The sequence below is a fragment of the Protopterus annectens genome, chromosome 1.part0, assembly GCF_019279795.1.
Source record: "Protopterus annectens isolate FY-2018-M chromosome 1.part0, PAN1.0, whole genome shotgun sequence".
NCBI lineage: Eukaryota > Metazoa > Chordata > Ceratodontiformes > Protopteridae > Protopterus > Protopterus annectens.
The window spans coordinates 30,007,681-30,031,608 of record NC_056725.1 but is presented as its reverse complement, the minus strand read 5'-3'; the positions used below and the strand labels follow the sequence as shown (position 1 = coordinate 30,031,608).

The window sequence follows — 23,928 nt, the reverse complement described above, 5'->3', positions numbered from 1 at the left end:
ATCTCTCATTGCATCCATTTCTGCTACTCCTTTTCATGGAGAGAGTCCTCCCAAGTCAATCGGATCTCATTCCGCTAGAGCAGCCTCTGCTTCCTCTACTTTCCTGAGCGGGGTTCTTACTAAGGAAATTTTGGAAGCTGCCACTTGGAAATCCATCCACACATTCATCAAGCACTACAGCTGGCTGCATTCTCCAAGACAAGTGCAGCCTTTGCATCTGCAGTCCGGCAGGGCATGCTTACATCCCCTTAATGGGTTGCTTACCTTTTACTCCTATATTCCTTCTTCCACCCTTTCTTCTCAGCTTTAGGAATCCTCCCACAAGCGATGACTGCAAGAGTGAAACACGAAGAACATAGTACAGTTGTGTACACTTATCATAAATGTAGATGTTAGAGTGTATTTACTGTTGCAGTCCTGTTTTCCCTCCCACCTTCCCCCTTATTTCCTCCTGCTATGGGGCTCATACCTGTTGGGGGCAAGAAAAACTGATGTAATGTTGTCAGCTGTCTCCTTTTATAGCCTTGACGACTTGACGTCAGTCCCTGCACCTAGACAGCTGACGCAGGAGGGAAATTCTTTACTCTGGTATTCAGGCTTGCTGAGGTCTACTCAGCAGGGATTACCCCCACAAGTGATGACTGCAGTAGTGAATACACTCGAACATCTACATTTAAGGTAAGTGTACACAACTGTACTTTTCAGCTTTTGTATTACATGCATACACTTTTACACAGGTTGAAGATTTATGCATTTGTTTCTTGTCCTATCCATTTGAGCCTACATCACATCTTAGAAAACGTTTTGTTTTATTGAAAGCCCTCAAAAGAAACACCCCCAGTACCCCCTAAAACCTATTAACTTAATACTAAAGTACAAAACTGTATACATCTTCAAATACTGAAGTTTTACCCTCCTAATAGGAACAAAAGCCCCAAACTGACAGCCAAACTCTCAAACTTGAGTTAACCTAAAAGAAATTTTAAATATGCTAAGTACAATGGTACAATGCTTCTACTAAGTGCTAATTGGTTTTGTCTTTTCTTTATAGCTCTCCCAGCTGGGAAAATCCCCGAATGGCTTCAGAGAATATTGTCCTAGCCAATTTCTCTTCTCAGTTTTTCTTTCTTCCTTCAGCCAGTCTCCACCACCCTGTAGCCAGTTTCTCTTTATCAGATTGTTTTCATGGGAACAGACCAGCTGTAGAATTGCAACTAAGCATACATGTTTTTGCTAGAAAAAAGCCTTGTAATATTCCATATTCTTTATTTACTTGCTTACTCTTAATACTTGTTTCTAAATCAATCCAGGATCCATAATCCAGACATTTCTCCATGCAAGAATGAGAAAAAGTGCTTTCATTTTTCTTTAGTTATGCTCTCTTATCCATGTTTTATTTTATTGCATTGCCTACATTCTAAAGCTGAACAAGAAAGAGAGAAGGGAGAAAGAAAAGAAAAAAAAAGCAGCACCTGTTTACAATCCCCATTACACTTAAAATAACTGAAAAAGCATTACTTTATAGCGTGCCAAAAAAAAAAAACACATCACTAAAATACTGCAATAAGAAAAAATTCTTTACTTAAGTTAACTTTCTCCCTCCTCTTCCCCTAACCAAACCATTTTTTGAAAATTAATGACACGTATTGCATATGCTTTAGAGTCCCCCACAAGTCCAACAGATTTTGAAAAAGTCTAATGTTTCCATATTTTCTTGTTGTGTCATATTTCACACACATAAATATTCTATTTCAATCCTACATTGTTACTGGCTTTATTACTGCTCATCTCCGTCTCCCAAATGTCATTGCTTCATTTGCATTGTACTCTAAATTCTTCTAGTCAGCTCTCGTACTCCCTTGTTTCACTCCAACATTTTCTGTTGAAATGCTGGAAAAGGTTTCACAGGTACAGTCTCTCTCTGGTCTTTATTACCAGAAGGACAATAACCAGAGTCTTTGTTTCACAGCTCACTTTTTGTTGGACAAACTTTGTATTTCTTCCTTAGCATGTACTTCATCAAAAATGATTTTGTCCCTCTAGGGAAGAATACTTTGAAGACAGCTGGGTACAGCAGTTTGAATCTCACAGCTCTCTCTCGACATACCCTGAATAGTAGGATAGTTTTGCTTCTCTTATGCCTGGTGTACAATGAGTAATCATTCTCTATTTTAGTATCCCAGGTCTAGGTGTTGCTTTCTCATAGCCAGGTTTGGAGCATACACATGATGTGCCCTTTCAACTATCAACTCCTGCTGTGGAATACCAGTCCAGTTGCTTATTTGTGCTTTCTTAAATGTAATGCAGTCTGTTACTTCCATCTTCTCTGGTATAGCTAAAAATCTCAGGTTTTTCCTGTGTCCTCTAACTCTGTTTTTACTAAAACTATTGGCCCTTATGTATCACTTTCATTTTATACTGGGAGAGCTGAAATTAAGCTGTTAATCATTGTGCAGCCATCTTGGAAGCCCCAGCACTAGCTAAACTCATGTGAGCATGATTACTAATTAGCTTTCTTGCTCACTTGGTTCCCATACATTCCTTTTGTCAACATGAGGTTGTTTAATATTCATCAAGTTAGTTAATATTAATTCAGGGAGAACCCAAAGGGTGCAAGGTAGCATTCTAGCCTGGATTAAGTGAATTTGATCAGAGGCATGAATGTATCTGTTGAGGCTGGGCAGTCCTAGTCTGCCATGCTTTCCAGAGGCTTTAAGTTGCTTTCTGTGTCTATTTTGGGTGGATGTTCCAGTTGTAACTTGAAAAATGGCTGTCTTGTGTAATATAATGGGGCACATCATTAAAATTGTATGTATATTAACAGCTTACAAGCCTTTGAACCAAACCAGTCTGACTTAATTAAAATTTCATCTTGCCTAATAAACTAGATTTAAGTTACAGGGGCAATGGACAAAGATTTGTGCATAGACTTCTAGCATGGATTCAACCAAGGTTTCCAGTACTATTCTATACAATGGCTCCATACAGAAACTAACCAGAAAAAATATAAAACTGTACATAATACATACAAACTGGCGTAGAGAGGGAACTGACTGGTGAGACACTTTGTTATAAAAGGCTACTAACTAGTGACATCTGTCAGGACTCCATGTTGGGGCCACTGCTCTTTGTTCAAGCTGATGTCAAGGGTCTCAGGCTGATTGTTTTCTAATTCATGACTCTCAAGGCAGTTGGCAAATCACCATTTGAATCTGATGTCCTCCAAAAGGTTCTAAACTACACATACTCAGTTTCCTGACTGCAGACTAAAACTCATTCTATAGAAGTATAGTTTTTCGCTTTTGCACGAATACCCCTGCATCTACCACATAAATGATATTCACCTCAAAATAGATGCTGTCATTACAGACCTGACTTAAGTTTGTAGACCAGTAATTTTTCATTTTACCTAGTCCAGTTATTTAGTAAATATATATTCTGTAAGTCAAAGAAAGCCATTGCCTTTCTTTACTCCCTCATTACCAAACCTGCATTTGAATGTTTTGTCCTATTTTGCATATATCATATTGCCCAGTAGCGAAAGCACATTTCCTCACCCAAAATATATGGTAATCCTGAAGCTACACAAACAATATAGAAAGCGCTGTTTACTTTGCCGTGTTATTTAAAACTTTACAAAAAAAAGCACTGGTTCAAAAATGAGCAGTGTACAGTTCCTTAAAATTTCATCTGTTCTTCATGGTTTAGTATCATTAAATCAAAACAAACAATTTCTAGGCATGTTACCAAACCGTAATGTTGAAAATGCATTTTGCGCATATGCAAATTACCGCTCTGAAATGACAAAAGTTATTTTGATGTAGATGTTGAACCCTAAGCAGAGCTGTCTATTTTGTATTCCTTTACATTTGCTGTTGTAACTTTAACTGTCTTTTACATAATAAAACATAATATCACGTTTTTGCAGGGGGCTAAGCCCCCCGCACCCCCAGCTAATAACATATTCCAACTCCCAAGATCACACTACAGTGGGGGATATGGATGAATTTTCTATCCCCACTGTACCGCGATCTCGCTACAGTTTGTAGAGCACACTTATGCGAATGCACTACTGCATTCGCATAAGTGTGTTCGACTACCATTGATATTGGCAAGTGACAATCTGATTTTTGGCAGCATACGTGCAGAGACAGTTTGTTGTTCGCACAATTGATAGTAAACCATTATTCATATGGACATGCATTTTACTGTGCATCTTAATATCATAAGTAGAAGCCAGAAACTCCAAAGAAACAAACGCGTAGGGCCAGATTCCAAAAAGAGTTGCTCTCAGTGCTGGACTGCCCTGATTCCGAAAGACTTGCTGTCAGTGTAAATTACTTGCTTTGGTGCAAGACCTGTTTATCAACAGGTTTACACCAGGGACCAGATTCCAAAAGACCTGCTCTTTGTAAGTGGTCAGTTAACACTGAGTACAAGTCTTTTGGAATCAGGCCACTAAAGAGCATTCAGGACTTAGTCAGAAACACTTTGGCAAGATAGCTGTTTGACATTTGCAAAGCATCCTTTTATACAAAGCATTACAGCAGCTAAAGAAATTGGCCCTGAAAAATTATGTGGTTATTAATCTTCAGTTTGTAAAATGGACAAACGTATAGCTGTCATAGTACATTAAAGTATATTTTGCTGCAAAATAGATAAACACACAACTCATACTGACATACGCTTTCAGATGAATTGGTACCGTAATACTAAGGAATTACATGTACACACACACACATTAAAATTAGTGATTGGTACTCTGATCAGCTAGCTGCTGGTCTATCTGAACATCTGTGCATGTTCATCATAAAAAAGAGAGAGGGAACTGCAAATGTTAAAAATGTTAAAATTTGTCTTTAAGAATTTGCTGTTGGAAATTGCCTTTCTCTCTTTATCGTTGTCCCAATAATATTTGGAAGACAAGCAAATGGGTGACTCCAAAGCAGACAAATGGTTTCTAGACAATTTTAGTTGCTACAGTAGTGCAGACTGTGTTATTTTACATCTTACCAAGTTCATAGGTTCATAGGTTTAGGTTTATACTAGGCTATCTGCCCTAAGGCATTTATAAGCCTAGCCCAAATTTTTGTGGCTTACGCCACCCCTTATATGAGAAAATACTGTGCCCATTAGTTTGTTGTGCCTCTGTCCAGCAGTGACACAGAGATGATTCCCGGGGTAAACCTACGATCTCCCATCCACAGGTCTAGATTTCTCTTGAACAGAGTCAGCGAGGTGCTCTGCCTCACATGGACCGGGATTTTATTCCACAGCATAGGGAGTCTCTGAGTGATAATTCTATCCCTCCAGCACGTCCTATTTATATCCGTGCTAAGGTTTAAGTCGCTTGCTCTAGTGGTTTTGGTGGATTTGGATTTTTTGAGGTGGAGCATGTCCATTAATTCGGGTTGGACATGGCCTTGTATGTCAGGCACATGTCACCTCTGAGCAGACGGTATGCGACTGAATAGAGCTGGAGTTTCTTCAATCTGGCAGCATATGACAGATTTTGGAGTCCCTTTATCCTTTTGGTGAGGAACTTTTGGGGTCTCTCCAATTGCTGCAGATGTCGGGTGAGATACATCCCGAATGGGGCATTGTACTCTATCATTGGTCTGATAAGTGAAGAGTACAGGGAACAATGACCTCACTAGATCTGGATGTGAATCCTTCATGATCAGGTGGGCAATGTAGAAGGTCTTTCTAACCACTTTAGCAATGTGAGTGTCAAAAGAAAGGCCACTGTCAACCTGGGTCCCCAGGTCCCTGATAACCTCTTCTGTGCTTAGTGGATTGCCACCTATATGGTAGCTTGGGGTTACCTTGTTTTTCCCGAAGGGTATGACTATACATTTTGTGGCGTTTAACTTCAGGCCATGGCTCTGGCACCAGCTATCTGTTTCCGTGAGTCCCTTCTGAAGGATATCCGTGTCTGATGCACTTTCCACTATGGCGCCCAGTTTGCAGTCGTCTGCAAACTTTGTCAGCCAAAGTCCTCCCATGCTGGCCTGTACTTCTGAGAAGTAGATGCCAAACAATAGGGGGCCAAGGACCGAGCCCTGTGGGACACCACTTGTGATCGGCTTGGAGTCTGACACAGCGCCAGCAACTCTAACCCTGTGGGTTCTGTCCTTAAGCCAGTTTGCAACCCATCTTGTGACATATGGGTTTACATTTAAGCTGGTAAGTTTTTCTACAATACCCGAGTGGGGTATTGTGTCGAAAGCCTTTGCAAGGCCAAGGTAGGCTGTATGGACTGCCTTTCCCTCATCAATGGCCTTGGTGACTGTTTCGAAGAAGTCGACCAAGTTCAAAAGGCATGATCTTCCCTTGACAAAGCCAAACTGGGTCGGGTTCAATGTCTGCAAGTCCCCTATATCTTTGTTTATGAGCTCCATTATGATCCTCTCCATAGCTTTGCAGACTAGACTTGTTAAGCTTATGGGGCGGTAATTACCAGGGTCCATAGAGGTGCCGGCTTTGTGGAGTGGGACCACAGTTGCCGTACGCCACTCCTTGGGCACGTATCCTGTGGTAAGGCTGAGATTAAACAGCTGCCTTATGTGCGGGGTTAATTCCTCATTTAGCTCGTGTAGCACACAGCCGGGGACACCATCCGGTCCCATTGATGCTGTGTTTTTAGCTTTAGAGAGAGCAGCTTTCACCTGCGCATTTGAGATGTCCGGGAGGCTACACTCGGCTGGGATAGTTATCTCTCCTTTAGGGGAGGGGGGTGAAGTTTGCACTGAACCTGTCTGCCAGTATGTTAGCAATGTCTGTGGGTTCAGTGATTTTTGTATCATTTTGGACCAATTCTGAGCATATCTGGGAGTTTCCACCCAGGTTCCTAACATAGCTGAAAAAGGCCTTATGATTGTCCTTTGAATCCATGGCAATTTTTCTCTCAAAATTGGCCTTAGTTGATTTTATGAGTGCTCGTATTTTTTTACTAATAATGATCAGGGGTGACTTCCCTTTTTTGGATTTTGTTCTATCGTGTAATAGCTTTCTCCTCTTATTGTAAAGTTTGTTAATGGCTGGGGTCCACCAGACTGGACGTTTGCCCTTTGTGGAAAGAGTCTTGGTTTTATTTGGGATTGCCTGATCCATGCAGTCCAGGAGGTGTTCATAGAAGGCATTTGTAAGGGCTTCCGCAGCTTGGGTTGTGGTTTCCTCTGGCTCAGGGGCCTTGAAGGATACCACACCAGTCTTGAGTAGTGTGAAGTTTGCTTTAGAGAAGTTCTTCACTATGGTCTTTTTTGTTTGGGGTGGGGGCGGATGTGGATTTCCAGTGAGATTAGTTTATGATCAGATCTCACCAATGAGGGATATACTTCCGGTGTGGAGCATTTAGTCCCCATGTTTGTGACAATGAGATCTAGTTTATTTTCTCCTCTCGTGGGAACAGTGACTAGCTGTTCCATGGCATTTGAATTTATGAACTCCAGGAACCGTTGGGCTAGAAAGTTAGGGCTTGAGTAATGTTCCCAGTCTATATTCGGTAGTTGAAGTCACCCGATATGATGGTGTTTGGAGATACATTTATACCCTCCAGTGTCTTCAGGAAGGCTGTGTGGGGTTCCTGAGTTTGAGAGGGTGGCCTGTAGCATGCTACAATTTGTAGAGCAGTTTTGCTTATGGTTAGTTGCACCTGGATGGTTTCGAAGCTTGTGCGTTGCCACCAACCTGGAGGTGTGGGTATCCTTTATGAATATGGATACACCCTCCTTTTGTGGTGTGGTCCGGGTTTTGGGGCGGGCATGATATGAAGTAAAACCTAATAGTGCCGGGGTGCTCTCAGGAGCCTTGAACCAGGTTTCAGTTACAGCACAGACATCGATGTTCTCCATACTGAGAAGGGCCTCGAGTGCGTGCATTTTGAGATTTAGACTTCTGGCATTGAGCAGCATTACCCTCAGTTTCTTCCCATTTTGTTTTCTAGGGTGGTAGGTTTAGAATTTGAGCCTTGCCTAAAAAGGCACTATGGGGTGGCAAGAGCCTTAGCCAATATCCGAATCCCAGGGTGACAGGTGCAAGCCGTCCCTTGCGAAGCAGCGTGGCTTGTCAAGCATGTCATCCCAGGCAGACAGACACTGGATCCCCTTTGAATGACACCAGACATTAAGCCAATTGTTAAAGCTGATCATCTTGTCTCTATATTGTGGCATCATTCTTGGTGAAGGAAGGATACTGCTCAGGGTTAGGGTCATACCTGCCTGGGCTACATAATCAGAGAGCTCCTCTATGTCTCTTTTCATGTAGTCCAGGGAGGTACGTCTCAGGTCGTTCACACCAGCATGGACAATGACTGTGTCATATTTGTACTTGCCGTGGAGTGACCAGAGTGCTTGTGTTATGTGGCGGATTCTAGTGCCCGATAGGCAGCTTACTGTGACCCTCTCCTTGTTCAGCCTGGTGAGTGGGACATCAGTGTGTCTGACTATGGAGTCACCTTTGACAAGTATGTTTGGTGTTGTATTTGGCCTTAAGGGCTGTGACTGCTTTGCACACTGCTTTTGTGGTTTATGTGTTGCTTGTGGGGTGTCTTGAGGTAGCAGTTGTTTGGGTGTCTGCTTTGGAGGCCTCTGCTGTTTAGGTAAATTTTTACTCAGAGCCTCCGAGTATGTCTTTGTGTGTTTATGTGTTTGATTCAGTGGAGTGGTAGCATTATGTGAGGCTGGTTTTGTGGTGTGTGTAGTTGCCGTCTCCTCCTGTCTGGTCTTGCCAGTCCTGAGTTGAGAGAGCTCAGCCTCCAGTTTGGCTAAATAGCTGCATCTCTCGCAAGTATTTGTGTTATGTGGGAGGAGGAGAGGGTTGTCTGTGTACATGAGGCAGTTATAACATTGCCTCAAGATTCCCAGATTCACCAGCTGGACCGGAGAGGAGATTGACAACTGACCTTTGGACATGCTAGAATAATATTGGGAAATCCTTAATTGAAAACAAGGGCCAGTGGGGAGTGAGGGTGTAGTGCTTTTAATTTTTAGTGCTGACTTATATAATTGCTTTAGTAAGCAAGTGCCAGGTAACTTGAGTGCAATGTGTTACAAGTAACTAAATGCAAAAACGACAAACAGTAACTTTCTTTCAAGTGAAACAAGGAAATAAGTACAGTAAGCAATGCAGATATCACTAGTGATCCACAGAAGCACTGAGAAGTTGTGTATTAGGTGGAATTAGCTTCCAGGGAAATAACAAGCAAACAAACAACAAGTATATAAACAAAGCTAGATTCAGCAGGCCTGGATCTAGTCTATGCTAGAGCAAACAAGGTGAACCAATTTCAGTAAGATACAGTTCAAATATTCAGGCACTATAAACCTTTAACCAGAAATTTCCAGCTCAGAAGGGCAGAGTCCAGCCTCTTCTCCCACAAGAGTGCAGACCACAAACCTTCTTAATGTAAAATAACTGGCCTGAAGCCCAAGTGCCTAAACCAGAACTAATACACTTGGACACTGGGCTCTCAATCAGCAGTTCCCAACTTAGAAGGATGAAAGCTACCTGTCCTGCCACCACAGTGCTTGCCACAAACCTTCCTAATGTAAAACAACTGGTCTGAAGCCCAAGTGCTTAATCCAAAAGACTTGAATGATAGCTACACTTTAATCAAGTTACAACCAAGCAGTAATAAATACCATTGAATACTTTAGAGAATGTCTGGATTAGTGCTCAGGTTACACAAACAAAGCAAATAACAAAATTCAGCCAACACTAGCTTCACTTCAAGTTACCGAAGAGCAGAATAACTTCAGTTAAAAATTCCTTCAACACTCCTTCATACACAGTTTAAATCAATTTAAATACTGTATTTTTTTAAAAAAAAAGTGCAGATAAAGGTACTTAAATTCTCTTATACGTCCAGTTGAATATAACCAAGTTCTTAGCTGGCCAAGCTGAAGTTTTAAAGCAGGAATTATTTCACATGCAGCAGTTTAAATATGCAAGGACAGGAAATCAAAGAATGTGGCTACCCCCACACCTGTAATTACTAGCAAATAACAAAATTCAGCCAACACTAGCTTCACTTCAAGTTACTGAAGAGCAGAATAACTTCAAGTGTTTTGTGATGTGACTGTAAAGAAATCTCTGTGCCCAATGAGAAGCATTTCTTAATTTCTACAAAACAAACAAAAAAAAATTGATTTAATCACCAAAAACCGAACACCTTGCATGGCCTAGATCTCGATTCCCAGTTACTCATGCAGATCAGTCCCATAGCCAAAATACCATTCTTAGAAATACGGAGAGTGGAAGAGGGTTCCACCACTTGTTTTGCATATTTTTAAATAATGAGCACCGCTTCCATATTACCTGTGAGATATCACTGTGGTTCCCATGACTGTTAAGAGCTGGGAAAGCAACATTTTCTGCTGCTGATCATTTTTTGGGTGGGTAATTTAAACAAAATACAAATTTAATAGCAGTCTTGGTAGACTGAGAGTGACTATATCTCTGCTTGCAAGTACTCATGATTTGTTTTGAATGAGGTACTGCTTGCAGTATGTTATTGCAAGTTATAACAATGTAGAAACGGGTGGAATAACTATTTTTAAGCTGCAGTGTTTCATTTGGGTATCCCTTATCAGAAGGTAGGATAGGAAAATTGCTAAAAGAGTAGGAAATGTGCATTTGGATGGCGTTTTGTTAATGTAAAATATACAGTTTATGTAGTTTCTATTCTATTACCTGTGTGCTGTATGGGATGTGCTTGGTTGTCTCCCTGATAAGGGATGTCAGGGAGAATAGTTAACTTTCCCACTGAGGCATTAATGCTTGGACTGTGTATAAGTTCACTTTTGACTCTCATCACATACCATGCAGGCCATCTTGCTGTTGTGATTGCAACTGCTCCCCAGAAAATAATCTGTGGTACCTTAAGTTCAGTGCAGGTAGAGTACTTGGTCCAGTGTTGTCATCTATAAAGTGATTGAAGTAGTTTCTAAACATGATGTATGCATAAACCTTTTCTAACACAGCAGGCATTTTCTCATTAAAGCCTTCTGGCATCAAAGGCTAGTTGGAGCTCAGAGCTGAGTTGAGGAATACTAGGTAGAAATGACTCCTTATTCAGTGCAGTGCCAGGATGCTGTAACATTTTCCTTGAAATCTCCAGGAAGGAATAAATGATGAGAAGGCTTTTAGGATGGAGAGCCTAACAGTAGTAGCAGTCACCTGTGGACCTCTTAAAGATCCTTTGTTATGGTGAGTAGTCTGTCATGGTGAGTAGTCTATCATGGTGGAGTAGATCATTTTTGAAGTATACTGTCCAATTTTCTTCTCTTTTTCTCTTTTGTTGCAGACTATTGTCAGGGGAAACAAGATTGGAAAAGATGGCTCATTGACATGGCTACTGGATGAGTTTGAGAATATGTCAGTAACTCGTTCCAATTCACTAAGAAGGGACAGCCCACCACTCCAGCCTCGTCAAGATCTAATGCTTCATGAGAACGGAATAAATGAAGTTAAGTATAGTCAACAAGGGTATGGTAATAGAGGCAGAGAACAGACTGTGCACAGAGGGGACAGATACCCTCCTGGAACTAGGAACGAGAGAGAGTTTCAGAAAGAAAAAATGCGTAATATAGAAAAAGGAGACTATCGAGATGGGCCACAGCAGCCAAGAGGACAGGAACCAAGGAGAGCAGAGATGAGTAGTAGGCACAGCAACTATAGTGACAGGAGTACTTCTGAAGATGATCACAAAATTTCAGACAGTAAAGCAAGAACACATGGTAGAACGAAGGAGTTGAGGGAACACCTTAGTGACAGGGAAATAAACATGAAAAACAGTGAACTGTCTGATTTGGTTAGAAGAGAATGGACAGATAAGAATGATAGATCAGACAAGAGACCCAAGTCAACATTCACAGAAGAAAGTGGTCCACAGTCCTCACGGGATAAGCGCCCTTTGTCTGGACCCACCATCCAGACTCCAAACGTTCCTGTTACAGATGGTGCTCTGAAGTCTGGACAACAGACTGGTAGACCTTTTAATACTTACCCTCGTGCTGAGACTGACCATGGTCGAGGTCCATCATCTCAGGTAGGTGCTTGTTTGTGTATATAAGGAAAAATCTGTTTGAAAGACTGGGGCTTTCCTTTTCCTAGAAGTAAGCAGTATACTTCAGGCTTCAGTGCTTTCTTGTAATGTTTGTTCATGATTTGTTTCATTGTACAGTTTACCTTGTGTTAATATCAGTTGACAGAAATACTGTGTGTGCGCTGTGCAAAAGAAGCAGATTAACAGAGTTTCATTTCTGAGTGGTCTTTCCAAAGATCCTGACTAGACACTGTTTCATTTCAAGCATGGTTTTGACAAACATCCTTGTGTGAACTAACATGCTTATAAGGTGGAGGTATGTGAAGGTTCCTTTGCATTTGTTGTTTAGGGATGACAGATCAGAAAGTTGTAGAAGCAGGTATGTCATCTTCTTAATGGAGGGCTTCACATGCAAGGGCAGGAGAGAAATTTGGCAGCATTGTGACAAATGGTAAACTCTGTGCAGTTTAAGATGGAGGAAGATGCTTTTAAATCAGTAACTGCATTGGTCCCCATTCTGATGTTGGCAGGATGAGAGTGAGTAGTGGAGAAAGTTGTGAGGTAATAAGAAAATAGTTATACCTGGGAGGAGGTCTTGAATGTATGGGAGGGAGCTGACCAGATTACATTTCAGAGCACAAGTGGGATTACCAATGTTTTGGACTTTGAGCAATTCAGACAGCTGATGTGAATCTGTACCAGGAATGGCATTTTCTGCACGTGGTCATAATTAAGGCTGAGATTTTTGGGGATATTCAGGTGAAGGCATTTTTTCAACTATGTAAACTCAATGTGTTGTTTACATTAAGAGTTGAGGTTAGGTATACAAAGAGAGATGATGGTGTGGTGCAGGATTTTATAGGAGTAGATTATGGTGAGCTGGGGGAAAGAAGTAAAGATGAGTTAGGGGTCTGAGCACAAATTGAATGAATAAACTATGGGAATCGGTCATGGATTAAGTGCTTTCAGGATTTGGGACAAAGGCTTGAGGAAGAGTCGAAATGAGATTAAAGGATGATTTGACTTTATGAAAATGTGAAGCTACTTGTAAAAGCAAATGATGCACATAAGAGGTAGAAGGGCAGGGGCAGTGAGATGAGGAGGCACAGTACAAAGAAGCAAGTATAACAACAAAGGGCTGGTTCCATGGTATAAAGGTAGAGCTTTGACTGTGACCCAGCTGACCTAGGGTCTGGTTGTTGGGAACCTCTTGGGGGGTGGGATGGGGAGGTGGTAAATGGGGAGGTAAAGCCTTGTTCAGTCCTCCCATAGGAGGAAGATTGAGGGATGTATTACAGCACTAGTGATACATTACTGAGAGGTGGAGACCAGAAACCAGAAACTTGGTATGACTCATCTGCTTAAGATTGGCAAGGTCACCTCAGGGGATGCATCACTCAGTGAAGTGGATGACAGCCCTGTGTTGCACCCACTGCACTATTACCCCAGGAATGCTTACATGATATGCTTGGGAGTTGGCTAGGGCACCATATGAAACAGCCTGTTATGGCTGTCCTAGGATGGTTCATAGAAGATTACTAGGCTAATGGCTTAAGGGCCCTTAGAAGCCTTGCCAGTATAACGTGATTTTACTCAATGTATAGCCCCTAAAAGCAAGAAGATGGCATGGATTTGTGCCTGTCTGTTGAGTATGAGTTGACTGTGAGCGAGTTAGGGAATGAATGCGCAGAATTGTGACTGTTGGTTTGATATGTGACTGATGCAGGCACTCAAAATGAACTTAAAGAAGTGGAGCAGTAACAAAAGAGTTGAGGTTAGCAAAGGGGGAAATCAAAAGTAAGTTGGTAGACAAAATCAAAAGGGAAACGGGGTTTTTATCTTTCTAGCTGAAAAGAGAAATGGCTGAAGGGATATGCCTGGCTCGGCTGAGCAAAGATGGAAATTAAGTCCTGAAAGATATGAAATGACTTAGGGAGTGCTGTTGAATAATTATTTCAGGTGTGATGTTGAGTGGTGGAGCTCTTCTTGGACCACTGCTTAATCATTTATGACTACTGAGCCACAGAGGAATCTCAGTGAGTATGCATTCCTTTGCAATCTAAAATTATTGAAGAAATGCATGAGAGATCCTCGTTCACAATATGTACTTGCAGCATGTGCACAAGTGCTTTGAAAACTGGAACTGCCCCTCTCAGGATATGCATCTAGTTTACAAGTGTTGACGGTGCATTTTGGGCACGTTACATGATGTAAAGCAGTTGTGGTTAAACGGGAGCATTACGTTGTGTGAGATGATGATTCTGGCAAATTGCAGTGTATTGGAAAAGTATATTACAGTATATACAAAGATTAAGTTTTGAGCCGTCTTCACTGTACAAGGAGGAGTCAGTTTCTGTGGATTTTATTTTATAGTGAAGCACAAGGATGCAAACTGATATGAGTGTGATTTATGAGGAAACATCTTGCGGATGTATGTGATCAGGACTGAAAATAGTATTACAACACACCTGGCCATCATCTTAGGATTAGTAACTGTCTACATAATGAAGGTATGCTTATTTAGTCCCCCTGTCTTTTTTATTCTGATATCGATTCTATGCATGTAAATATGCAAAGGAGATGTACATCATCATTTCATATGTAGGTAGCTCTGCCTTTATTATTCCATCTTTCTATTGGAGTATGAACTTTGTATATTTGTATCATGGTGCTTTGTGTAGGTGCTTCAGACAACAGTTTCTGTGTCCTGTGAAATGTGTTTTTTCAGTTGTTCATAGTAGTTGGGTTGTACACTGACAGTGCAAAGATAAGTAGTGTGCTTTTGCTCACTTGAAAATCAGTCATTGTGTATGGTTTGATGTTCTTCGTGTTTCACTGTTGCAGTCATTACATTTGGGTTATCTGCCTGCAGGTAGCCCTCAGCCGGCCTGAATATCCAAGTCTTGGATTCCTGAGTCAGATGCTGTCTCTTCTTCCATGATGTCAGGTTATCAGGGGTATAAAACATGCAGCCGATACCATTACATCAGTCTTTCTTGCAGCGTGGTGCTCGAAGCAGAAGCAAGTTCGCAAGTGCCAGTCGGCCAACTCCTGAAATTTTCGTTTTCGAGTTTCAGAACCGAAGTCTTCAAAAAAGCCAAGTACCCCATTGGGGATCCTTTTTCTTGCTGTTAACCGATGTCAGTAAAAGTTAACAATTGTATTACCTGTGGAAAGCAAATACCTCATAAAGATTTTCATTCGTACTGCATTCCTTACTTAGGCCCAGACCACAACATCTCTCGCTGTCTGTTTTGTACTTTATTCAACCCCCGGACTATTTGTCTGTTTATTTTTGCAGAAAATTATTTTGGTACTCTGTTAAACTATCAAGAAATGGCTTCAGTAAGCCGTCTGACTACCGACATTTCGTAAAAACGTAAAGGTAGAGACAGACCGCATAGGTACAAAACTGCCGATGACACTTCCGTTAAGCTAGTCGCCAGTTCGCTGGTACTCCGTGAGGTGCTTTCACAGCCCCTAATAGCTGCTACTTCAGATTTGCAGGCTTCCACTGAAACCTATTCGGTATGCTGCGAGATGCTTCTTGGACTATGGAACCTGCGGATGTCTCTACCTTGGATGGCACCGGCTTCTTAGGGTATATTTAGGCCTACAGACTTGCATTTCAAACCAATGCCATCTTCTTCAAGGCCTAAAACTCACCTTGCACACTCTTAGGGAGCATTTCCGCTGGGAAATCCATGATTACTATGACTCCAAAAAGAGGCTGAGGGAATTCTTACTCCTCCCTCAACACAGGCCTTTAGCTGTCCTTCCTTTCCTGGACATTGTAGGTGACGCCTTCTTGGAATCTAGCCTGGCCCCAGACACTTTACCTCCAGCTCACAGGAAACCTGACAGGTATTACAAAGTACTTGACTCTCACAAGTTCCTCTTCAAGAATCCTACTGCGGACCCAGAGACCATTTCCCAAGGACCTAAAGGCATTAATGCTACTACTGCCAAAAACCCTACTCCCTCTCAGAGATTCCAGGGCCTTGGACAGATGGGGTAATAAGGTATAAACTTCTGCTGCTTTGGCCATTAGGGCCTTAAACTGCCAGTTTCATATGTTAAAGTATCAGCAGCATATTATGGGACTACTTAAACAGAAAATAATGTTGATTCCTGACTCTGCTGAAAATAAAGAATTACAGGATTTAATGCATTTAAACATACTTTGCAATGTGGTTTTGACTCTTTAGAAGCATCTTGCAGGGCTGCTGTCACTGGGTCTGTACTTAGAAGGCATGCTTGGCTTAAGGAGCAAAATTTGCCAGATCATGTTTAAGCTAAATTACTGGATGCTCCCTTAAACCACGACCGCCTGTTTGGCAACAAAGCTTGAAGAAGTCCTTAATAAGGTGGAGGAAAAAGCTAAATCTGTGCAAACTGTTAAAGATTTCCTGCAAGTACAGCCTCCCAGATTTAGTAGGCATTGGCCTTCAAGAATTGTTCCTTTCCTGTCTCTTCCAGGCCTTCAGCCCAAACCTAGGAACAGCAGACCACCTAGGCTACAGTCTCAAGGTACTTACATGCCTATGCAGTGGGGGGTTCCCACTTCCAAAGCTGGAAGTGGTAAGACACCCTCCTATGGAAAAACGTCACAGTGATTTAACCTTAAACCTTTCAAGCCCTACTCAGCTGCTTGCTCCCTTGGGGAAAAGATTGCCCTGCATGCAAAAAACTGGGAGCTCATTACCCTGGACAAATGTGTTTTAAGTATAGTTTGCCAAGGATACAGGTTCCACTTCCACACCTTACCAACATCAAACGGTTGGCCAGACCTACCCCCAAATCAGTGGGCAGAGGCTCAACAGCAGGTTCTCTCTCTTCTATGTATCATGGCTATTCAACCTGTCTCAGCAGAAGAAAAGGGATAAGGTTTTTACTCGACTTTTCCTGATACCCAGAAAAGATAGCTCCTGGCATCCTATCCTGGGCCTCTCTATGCTAAACACCTTTTTGGTAATGGCAAACTTCAAAATGCTAACACTTAAACAGCTGCTTCCTATGCTAGGCAAAGATGCCAGTTTGGCAACCTTAGACTTAAAGGAAGTTTATCTGCACATTCCAATAAGGGAATCTTGCAGGAAATACCTACGCTTCTCTGCACTTTCCTTTGGCTTATCTGCTGTGCCCAGGGTATTCACAAAGTGTCTAGCTCCAGCCATTGCATTTTGCAGGCAAAGAAATTTTCAAATATACCCATACTTGTACGATTGTCTAATTCAGGCAGAAAGCCAGGACATGCTACTAAAACATCTGGCATTTGTAAAGAAACTTCTAACCTCGCTTGGGGGTACACCATAAACGAAAAGAAATCTCATCTAGTACCCTGACAACAAATTATATTCCTGGGAGCAAGCTTGAACACAACTTCCCAGGTGACTTGCCTCACGCCAGAGAAACAAGTTCATTTGACAGCCTACTTCAAACTACTGGCCACAAAGAACCAGCTATCTGCAAGGAAAATCCTGCAAGCCCTGGGGTTCATGGCTTCTTGCATTCTACTAATTCCATATGCAAGACTGCGTATGAGGAAACTACAATGGTATCTAAAAAGTCTATGGTGTCAACATTCTCAGGACCTGGAATCAATGATTCCTGTCATTCCTTGTATAAAGACAGAGTTCCTTTGGTGGGCAGAGGCCTGCCACCACAACAAGGGGCTCCCATTCACTCTACCCCCTGCCGCACAAACCCTAACAGACGCATCAAACTATGCATGAGGGGCTCACTTGACAGTGCAGTGCATTCTGGGCAAGTGGAACCCAAGACAGATGCACCTGCATATCAACCAAAAAGAAATGTTAGCTGTACAGAATTCTCTGACAGCATTCAAGGACGACATTCTTCCAGGACAATTATTGATAGACAACACCACATTTATGTGGTACATAAACAAGCAGGGGGGAAACCCACTCGTACCCTCTCTGCAGAATAGCCATGGCTGTGTGGATCACAGCCTTGAGCTACCAAGTGCACCTACAAGCTCAATTCCTGCCAGGCAAGCTAAATTCACTGGCAGACGACCTATCCAGAAATCTCGTGGACCCACACTAGTGGAAACTGGAACCAAAGATACTCAACCTCTTGAGAAACAAATGGGGGAATCCAGAGATAGACCTGTTTGCCTTCCCTCAGAACTACCAAATTCTGCACAAGGACGTCCCACAGTCAAGCTTGTAAAGTGGATGCCCTGTCCTTTACCTGGGAAAGCCTCTCTGTTTATGCCCCCCCCCAGCCTCTCCTCTTGAAGGTTCTGCTAAAGATCAAACAGGACAAACCAAGGACAATATTGATTGCACCAGATTGGCCACACCAGCACTGGTACCCCCTCTTGTGCAGTACGTCACTGTTGGAACCATGGCACCTGCCTCAGACCCCTTCCCTGCTATCCCAGTAGGAGGGCCAGATTCTGCACCCTCTGCTTCAAATCCTGAACCTTGACCCTGGCTAATTCCTTGAGCTCTCCAGTAGCATCCCTCAGTAAGCTAGTACTAGATGTCATTCTGGAGGCAAGGAGGCCTAGTACTAGAATATCCTATGCTGAAAAGTGGAAAAGATACTGTTCCTGGAGCCAGACCCTGGGGCTGGGCACAACAGTTCCCAGCTTACCGCATGTTCTTCAGTACTTGAGATGCTCCACAAGGGCCTTTACTTCTTGTCAATTAAAATTCATGCCTCTGCCATTTCAGCACATTATAATACTGAACCACCCCTCTTTTCTCACTCCCTGCTTAAAGCATTCCTCAGAGGGGCCAACATTTTAAGACCACCCAGGAGAGCCCCTACTCTAGCCTGGGACCCTAACTTTGTATTGGAAAAGCTCACTCTACCTCCTTTTGAGTCAGCTGCAATTCCAGAGTTGAAATTCCTTTCTTGGAAAACAGCCTTCCTTCTAGCCATCACTTCAACAAGAAGAGTGTCTGAATTACAGGCCCTCATGGCATTGGAGCCCTTCATCATCTTCCATGCAGACAGGGTGTCCCTCAGGACCAATCCTTCCTTTATGCCCTAGGTGGTGTCTGGTGTGGCCCTTAGTCAGTCCATTCATTTTTCCTACTTTTTCCCCCAAATCCACAAAACAAAGGAGAACGAATACTGCACTCTTTGGATGTGCACAAACAACTTAGATTTTATTTGGACAGGACTAAGCCTCTCAGAAAATCTGAACAGCTGCTATTTGGCTTTGCTGCAGGGGCAGAGGGGAAGGCCATTTCAAAGCAAACCAATTCCAAATGGATAGCCCATTGCATTTATTTTTGCTATAAGCACCATGGAAAACCTACCCCATAGGGGATAAGATCACAGGTTCACTAGGACTGCATCTACCTCTACCTCTACAGCCTTTCTCAGATGTCCCTACCAGGGACATCCTAGAAGCTGCTACCTGGAGCTCTGTACATACCTTCACCAAGCATTACCACATGCCTATTTTTTTTAAATCCAGAGCTGGTTTTGCCATTGCAGGGCTTAATAGCTGGTCCTAATGCTCTCTGACTTCCTCCTCCCTTCCTTAGCTTTGGGAATCAACCCAAATGTAATGACTGCAACAGTGAAACACGAAGAACATAGTACAGTTGTGTACACTTACCATTAATGTAGATGTTAGAGTGTATTCACTGTTGCAGTCCTTGTTACCCTCCCTTCAGCCCCCTGACGTCTATTGGCTGTACGTTTCTTGTGTAGTGTATTTCAGCTTTCTGGTGTATTTTCTTTTTGTTGTAGGTGTAACCTAGCATATAATTGCTTCCCATTATGGGGGCACCTGACATCTGGGGCAAGAAAAACTGATGTAATGGCATTGGCTGCATGTTTTTATACCCCTAACGACCTGACGTCATGGAAGAAGAGAGAGCATCCGACGCCGGAATCCAAGACTTTGATTTTCAGGCCAGCTGAGGGCTACCTGCAGGCAGATAACCCAAATGTAATGACTGCAACAGTGAATACACTTGAACATCTACATTTATGCTAAGTGTACACAACTGTACTTTTCCTGGCTTTCCTGTGTTGCCACACCTTTCTTTTGGGAGACTTCAGTAATCCTGTTTTAATTCTTTTTGTGGAGTACATCCATCCAGTCCTTTTCCATTCAAATTAAGTGTAGTAGCTCCCGTAGAAATATATGCTTAATAGACCTCAGGATCCATAGCCGCCTGTGCCAACCCTCAGTGGACTTTAGTCCAGGTTGGATCCCTCTCCTGCAGGCTATGGCTGTTGCCCTTTTTCACTGCTTTGCCTATGGCAAATACCACCTTTTAAACCAGTTGTCTTTTAGCTTCATGTTTTCTAACGTATCTCCTTGAAGTTCTAGAAAGGCATTAGGAATATTAGTTGCATTCAAGGATGCCAGGGCAGTAACTGTTTTACCTTAATTTGGATGTCTGGGTCTATACACCTTGACCTGCTCATGATGATCCACTTCTTGCCTGTCAGCTTGCATTTGATGGAACCAGCAGGCTTTACCAACAGTGTCTGAGAAGGCCTTCCTAACTGCCTGTACAAGTGCTAGTTTGAAATTGGATCGAATTTACTGTGGTTTTAGTATAATGTTCAACTCATCTGCCACCTCCCGCATGGCATCAGAGAAATATAAATATGCCTGCCCTTTGACATGAAGACATAAGCAAGAGGACTTGCATGGGCATTATTGACTTCACCAACCATGCCTTGCACAGAATGCAGCTAAGTGTATTGAGGCCTTATTTGTAAGAGTGCCATTAACAACTCTTGTAACAGATGTGTGCAGGTTTGTACCTGGAAATGGTAAGTAAAATTATATTGTTTCCCTGCTGGATGCCATTTATCAAGAAAACAGCCTATCTCAAAGGCAGATGCATACTCCGGGGTAATGTCTATTGTTACAGATGTCCTTCAAGGATGCATCTGCAGTCCTTACAAATGGGTTGTCCTGGCCTCAGGCAGCCCTTCGGTCGGCCGGATTCCAAAGTCTGGGTCTGGCCTCTGCTGATGTCGCACTTCACCCGACGTCATAGCTGCAGTTCAGCGGGTATAAAGGCATCAGCCGACACCATTTTCCTCAGTCTTTCTTGCCGCATGGCGCCCGAAGCAGAAGCGGTTCGCAAGTGCCGGTCGGTCAGAACCAGAGATTACTACTACCGAAGACTTCTAAAAAGCTAAGTACCCCGTTGGGGACTCTTTCTTGCCTCAGCCGATGTCAGAAAAAGTGAATAACTGTTTAACTTGTGGGAAACAAATACCTCATAAAGATTTCCACTCTTACTGCCTACCTTGTTTAGGCCCAGACCACGACGTAGCAGCTTGCCTAGCCTGTGCTTCCTTCAACCGACGGACACTTAGACGTCGGTCGGAGTTTGCAGAGGAGTTTTTCGGCTCCGCTTTTGCTTATATCATGCCGTCGGAGACTCCGACTTCACATTTAGCTAAAAAGCGTAAGGAAAAGGACCGACACTCGCGGTCCGCGGTTTCGGCCGAAACCACGGTTAAGCCAACCGTGAGTGTGTCTGTTTCGGCTGAAACCGAGTCTGCGGTTCTCCCTTAGGCCGAAAGCATGCCTCCTACTACCGAGGCCTCATCCAGCATGGCTGAATCTGCTACGGAAATTCCTGCTCTTACAGTTTCACAGGATTTATCAGATACTATACCCTTAGATATATCTACTCCTGCACGTGGAGCTGCTAGGCCTCCTGCTTCCATGTCAATTAAGGCTTTTGCCAGGGCTAAAGCAGCTAAATCTTCAAAGACCGTGCCTGCTAAAGCCCCCTCTCACAGGCCTAGCTCCAGTACTCAAATGCTCAGTCTAGCAGAGGATCTCATTTCTTTGATCAGGGGAACCCAGTCCCACCCTGACAGGGCCTCTCACCCACCTCCAGAGAAGAGGCCTAGAGCAGAGCCCCCTGAGCTAGTTTCTTCAGATTACTCCTCTGATGATTCCGAAAATACAGACCCTCCAGAAGGCCCTTATTCTCCTTATGAGGACTCGGATGCAGAGGATTCCATACCTTCTGCCTCTCCTCCTGAGGAATTTTCTTTTGGGGAAACCTTGCATGCTATGAGGGAACAATTTCAATGGCAGGGCCAGGATTTTTCAGACTCTAGAAAAAGGCTTAGGACCTTTTTGCATTTACCACAGCATAGGCCTTTAGCTATTCCTCCTGTACTTACAGTTGTGGATGATGCTTTTAATGATGCTTGTACTGCCCCTGACTCCCTTCCTCCAGCCCCTGCTAAGCCCGACAGATACTACAGGGTTCCGGACACACATTATCATTTGTATAAGGCTCCTATTGCAGATCCTGAGACTATTTCACAGGGCCCTAAAGCTGTAGCAGCTACATCTTCTAAGAAACCCCTCCCCTCTGAAAGAGAATCTAGGGCATTAGAGAGATGGGGTAAAAAAGTTTACAGTTCTGCTACTCTATCGGCTAGGGCCATAAACTGTCAATTCCACATGATTCAGTATCAGGAGTTTCTGTTAGATCAACTAACTAAAAAACTGTCCTCCACTGAGCCTTTAGACCGTAAGTCCCTTCAGGATTTGGTGCATAACACTCAGCAGGTCAGTAATCATTCATTAAAATGCGGCTATGATGCACTGGAGGCTTCCTTTAGATCAGCTATGACTGGTACAGTGATCAGAAGGCATGCATGGTTAAAAGAGCAAGCCTTACCAGACCATGTAAAGTCCAAGCTTCTAGATGCTCCCATGGAAAAGCACAGTTTGTTTGGTTCCCCTGCACAGCAAGTGTTGAAGAAGGTGGAAGAAAAAGCTAAATTTGTCCAGACAGTCAAGGATTTCTTACAGGTCCAGCCTCCGAGGTTTAGTAGGAACTGGCCTTCCAAAAATTGGTCCTTTCCAGACACCACCAGAGCACAGAGAAGCAGAAATAGGTGCCCAAGAGGCAGAGGTCAATCCAGAGGTGCCTACAGGGGACGCCAGTGGCAGCCTAACAGCCACAGAAGTACGGCCACAGATCCAGCCACTACCACTTCCACAGGACAATCACAGTGACTTGGCTCTGAAACCGCCTACCAGGGAACAACTGGAAGCACCCTTAGGCGGAAAGCTAGCCTTATTTTCAGTAAATTGGCATTACATTACAGGAGACAAATGGATTTTACAGACAATAGACAAAGGCTACAGGTTTCACTTCCATACTCTTCCAAGGAAGAGAGGAATGCCAAACCTACCTCCAAATCAAAGGATAAACACTCTACAGCAAATAGATCATTTACTAAGGATGAGAGCTATAGAAAAGGTACCGGCTATGGAACAAGGACAAGGATTTTATTCAAGACTATTCCTGGTTCCAAGAAAGGAAAAACAATGGAGACCTATTCTCGACCTGTCCGCACTAAACACATATCTCATTGTTCCAAAATTCAAGATGCTTGACCCTACAGCAACTTCTTCCCATGCTGGGCAAGGAGTCTTGGCTGGTGACTCTAGATCTCAAGGAGTCATACCTGCACGTCCCCATACGACCAAATTGCAGAAGATACCTCAGATTTCTTGCAGGATCAGAGCATTATCAATTCTCAGCATTGCCTTTTGGCTTATCTACTGCGCCCAGAGTATTCACGAAATGCCTGGCATCAGTAATTGCTCGTTGCAGGCTTCAGGGAATTCAAATTTATCCATACCTGGACGACTGCCTGTTACAAGCGGACAGCAAAGACAAATTAACAAAAGATTTGAAAAAGGTTATTTACCTGCTGCAAGCCTTGGGATACACAGTCAACTTAAGAAAGTCAAGTCCGATACCATCCCAAAGGATAACCTTCTTGGGTGCAGAACTGGACACATCAAGCCAGATGGCATTCCTCACAGCAGAAAAGCAGAAGCAGCTACCACTCTATTTCATGGCATTAACAGCGCAGGACCACCT

General features: G+C 43.0%; 1 protein-coding gene across 1 annotated transcript in view; it reads left to right on the top strand.

Annotated features, from left to right (window-relative positions):
* PAK4 (p21 (RAC1) activated kinase 4) overlaps positions 1–23,928 on the top strand; it is a gene marked incomplete in the record, with an annotated part of 2,042,725 nt that overhangs the window by 713,155 nt on the left and 1,305,642 nt on the right. The window contains 1 exon segment of the mRNA XM_044080579.1: positions 11,306–12,049. Within this exon segment, the coding sequence (XP_043936514.1) occupies positions 11,306–12,049 (744 nt within the window).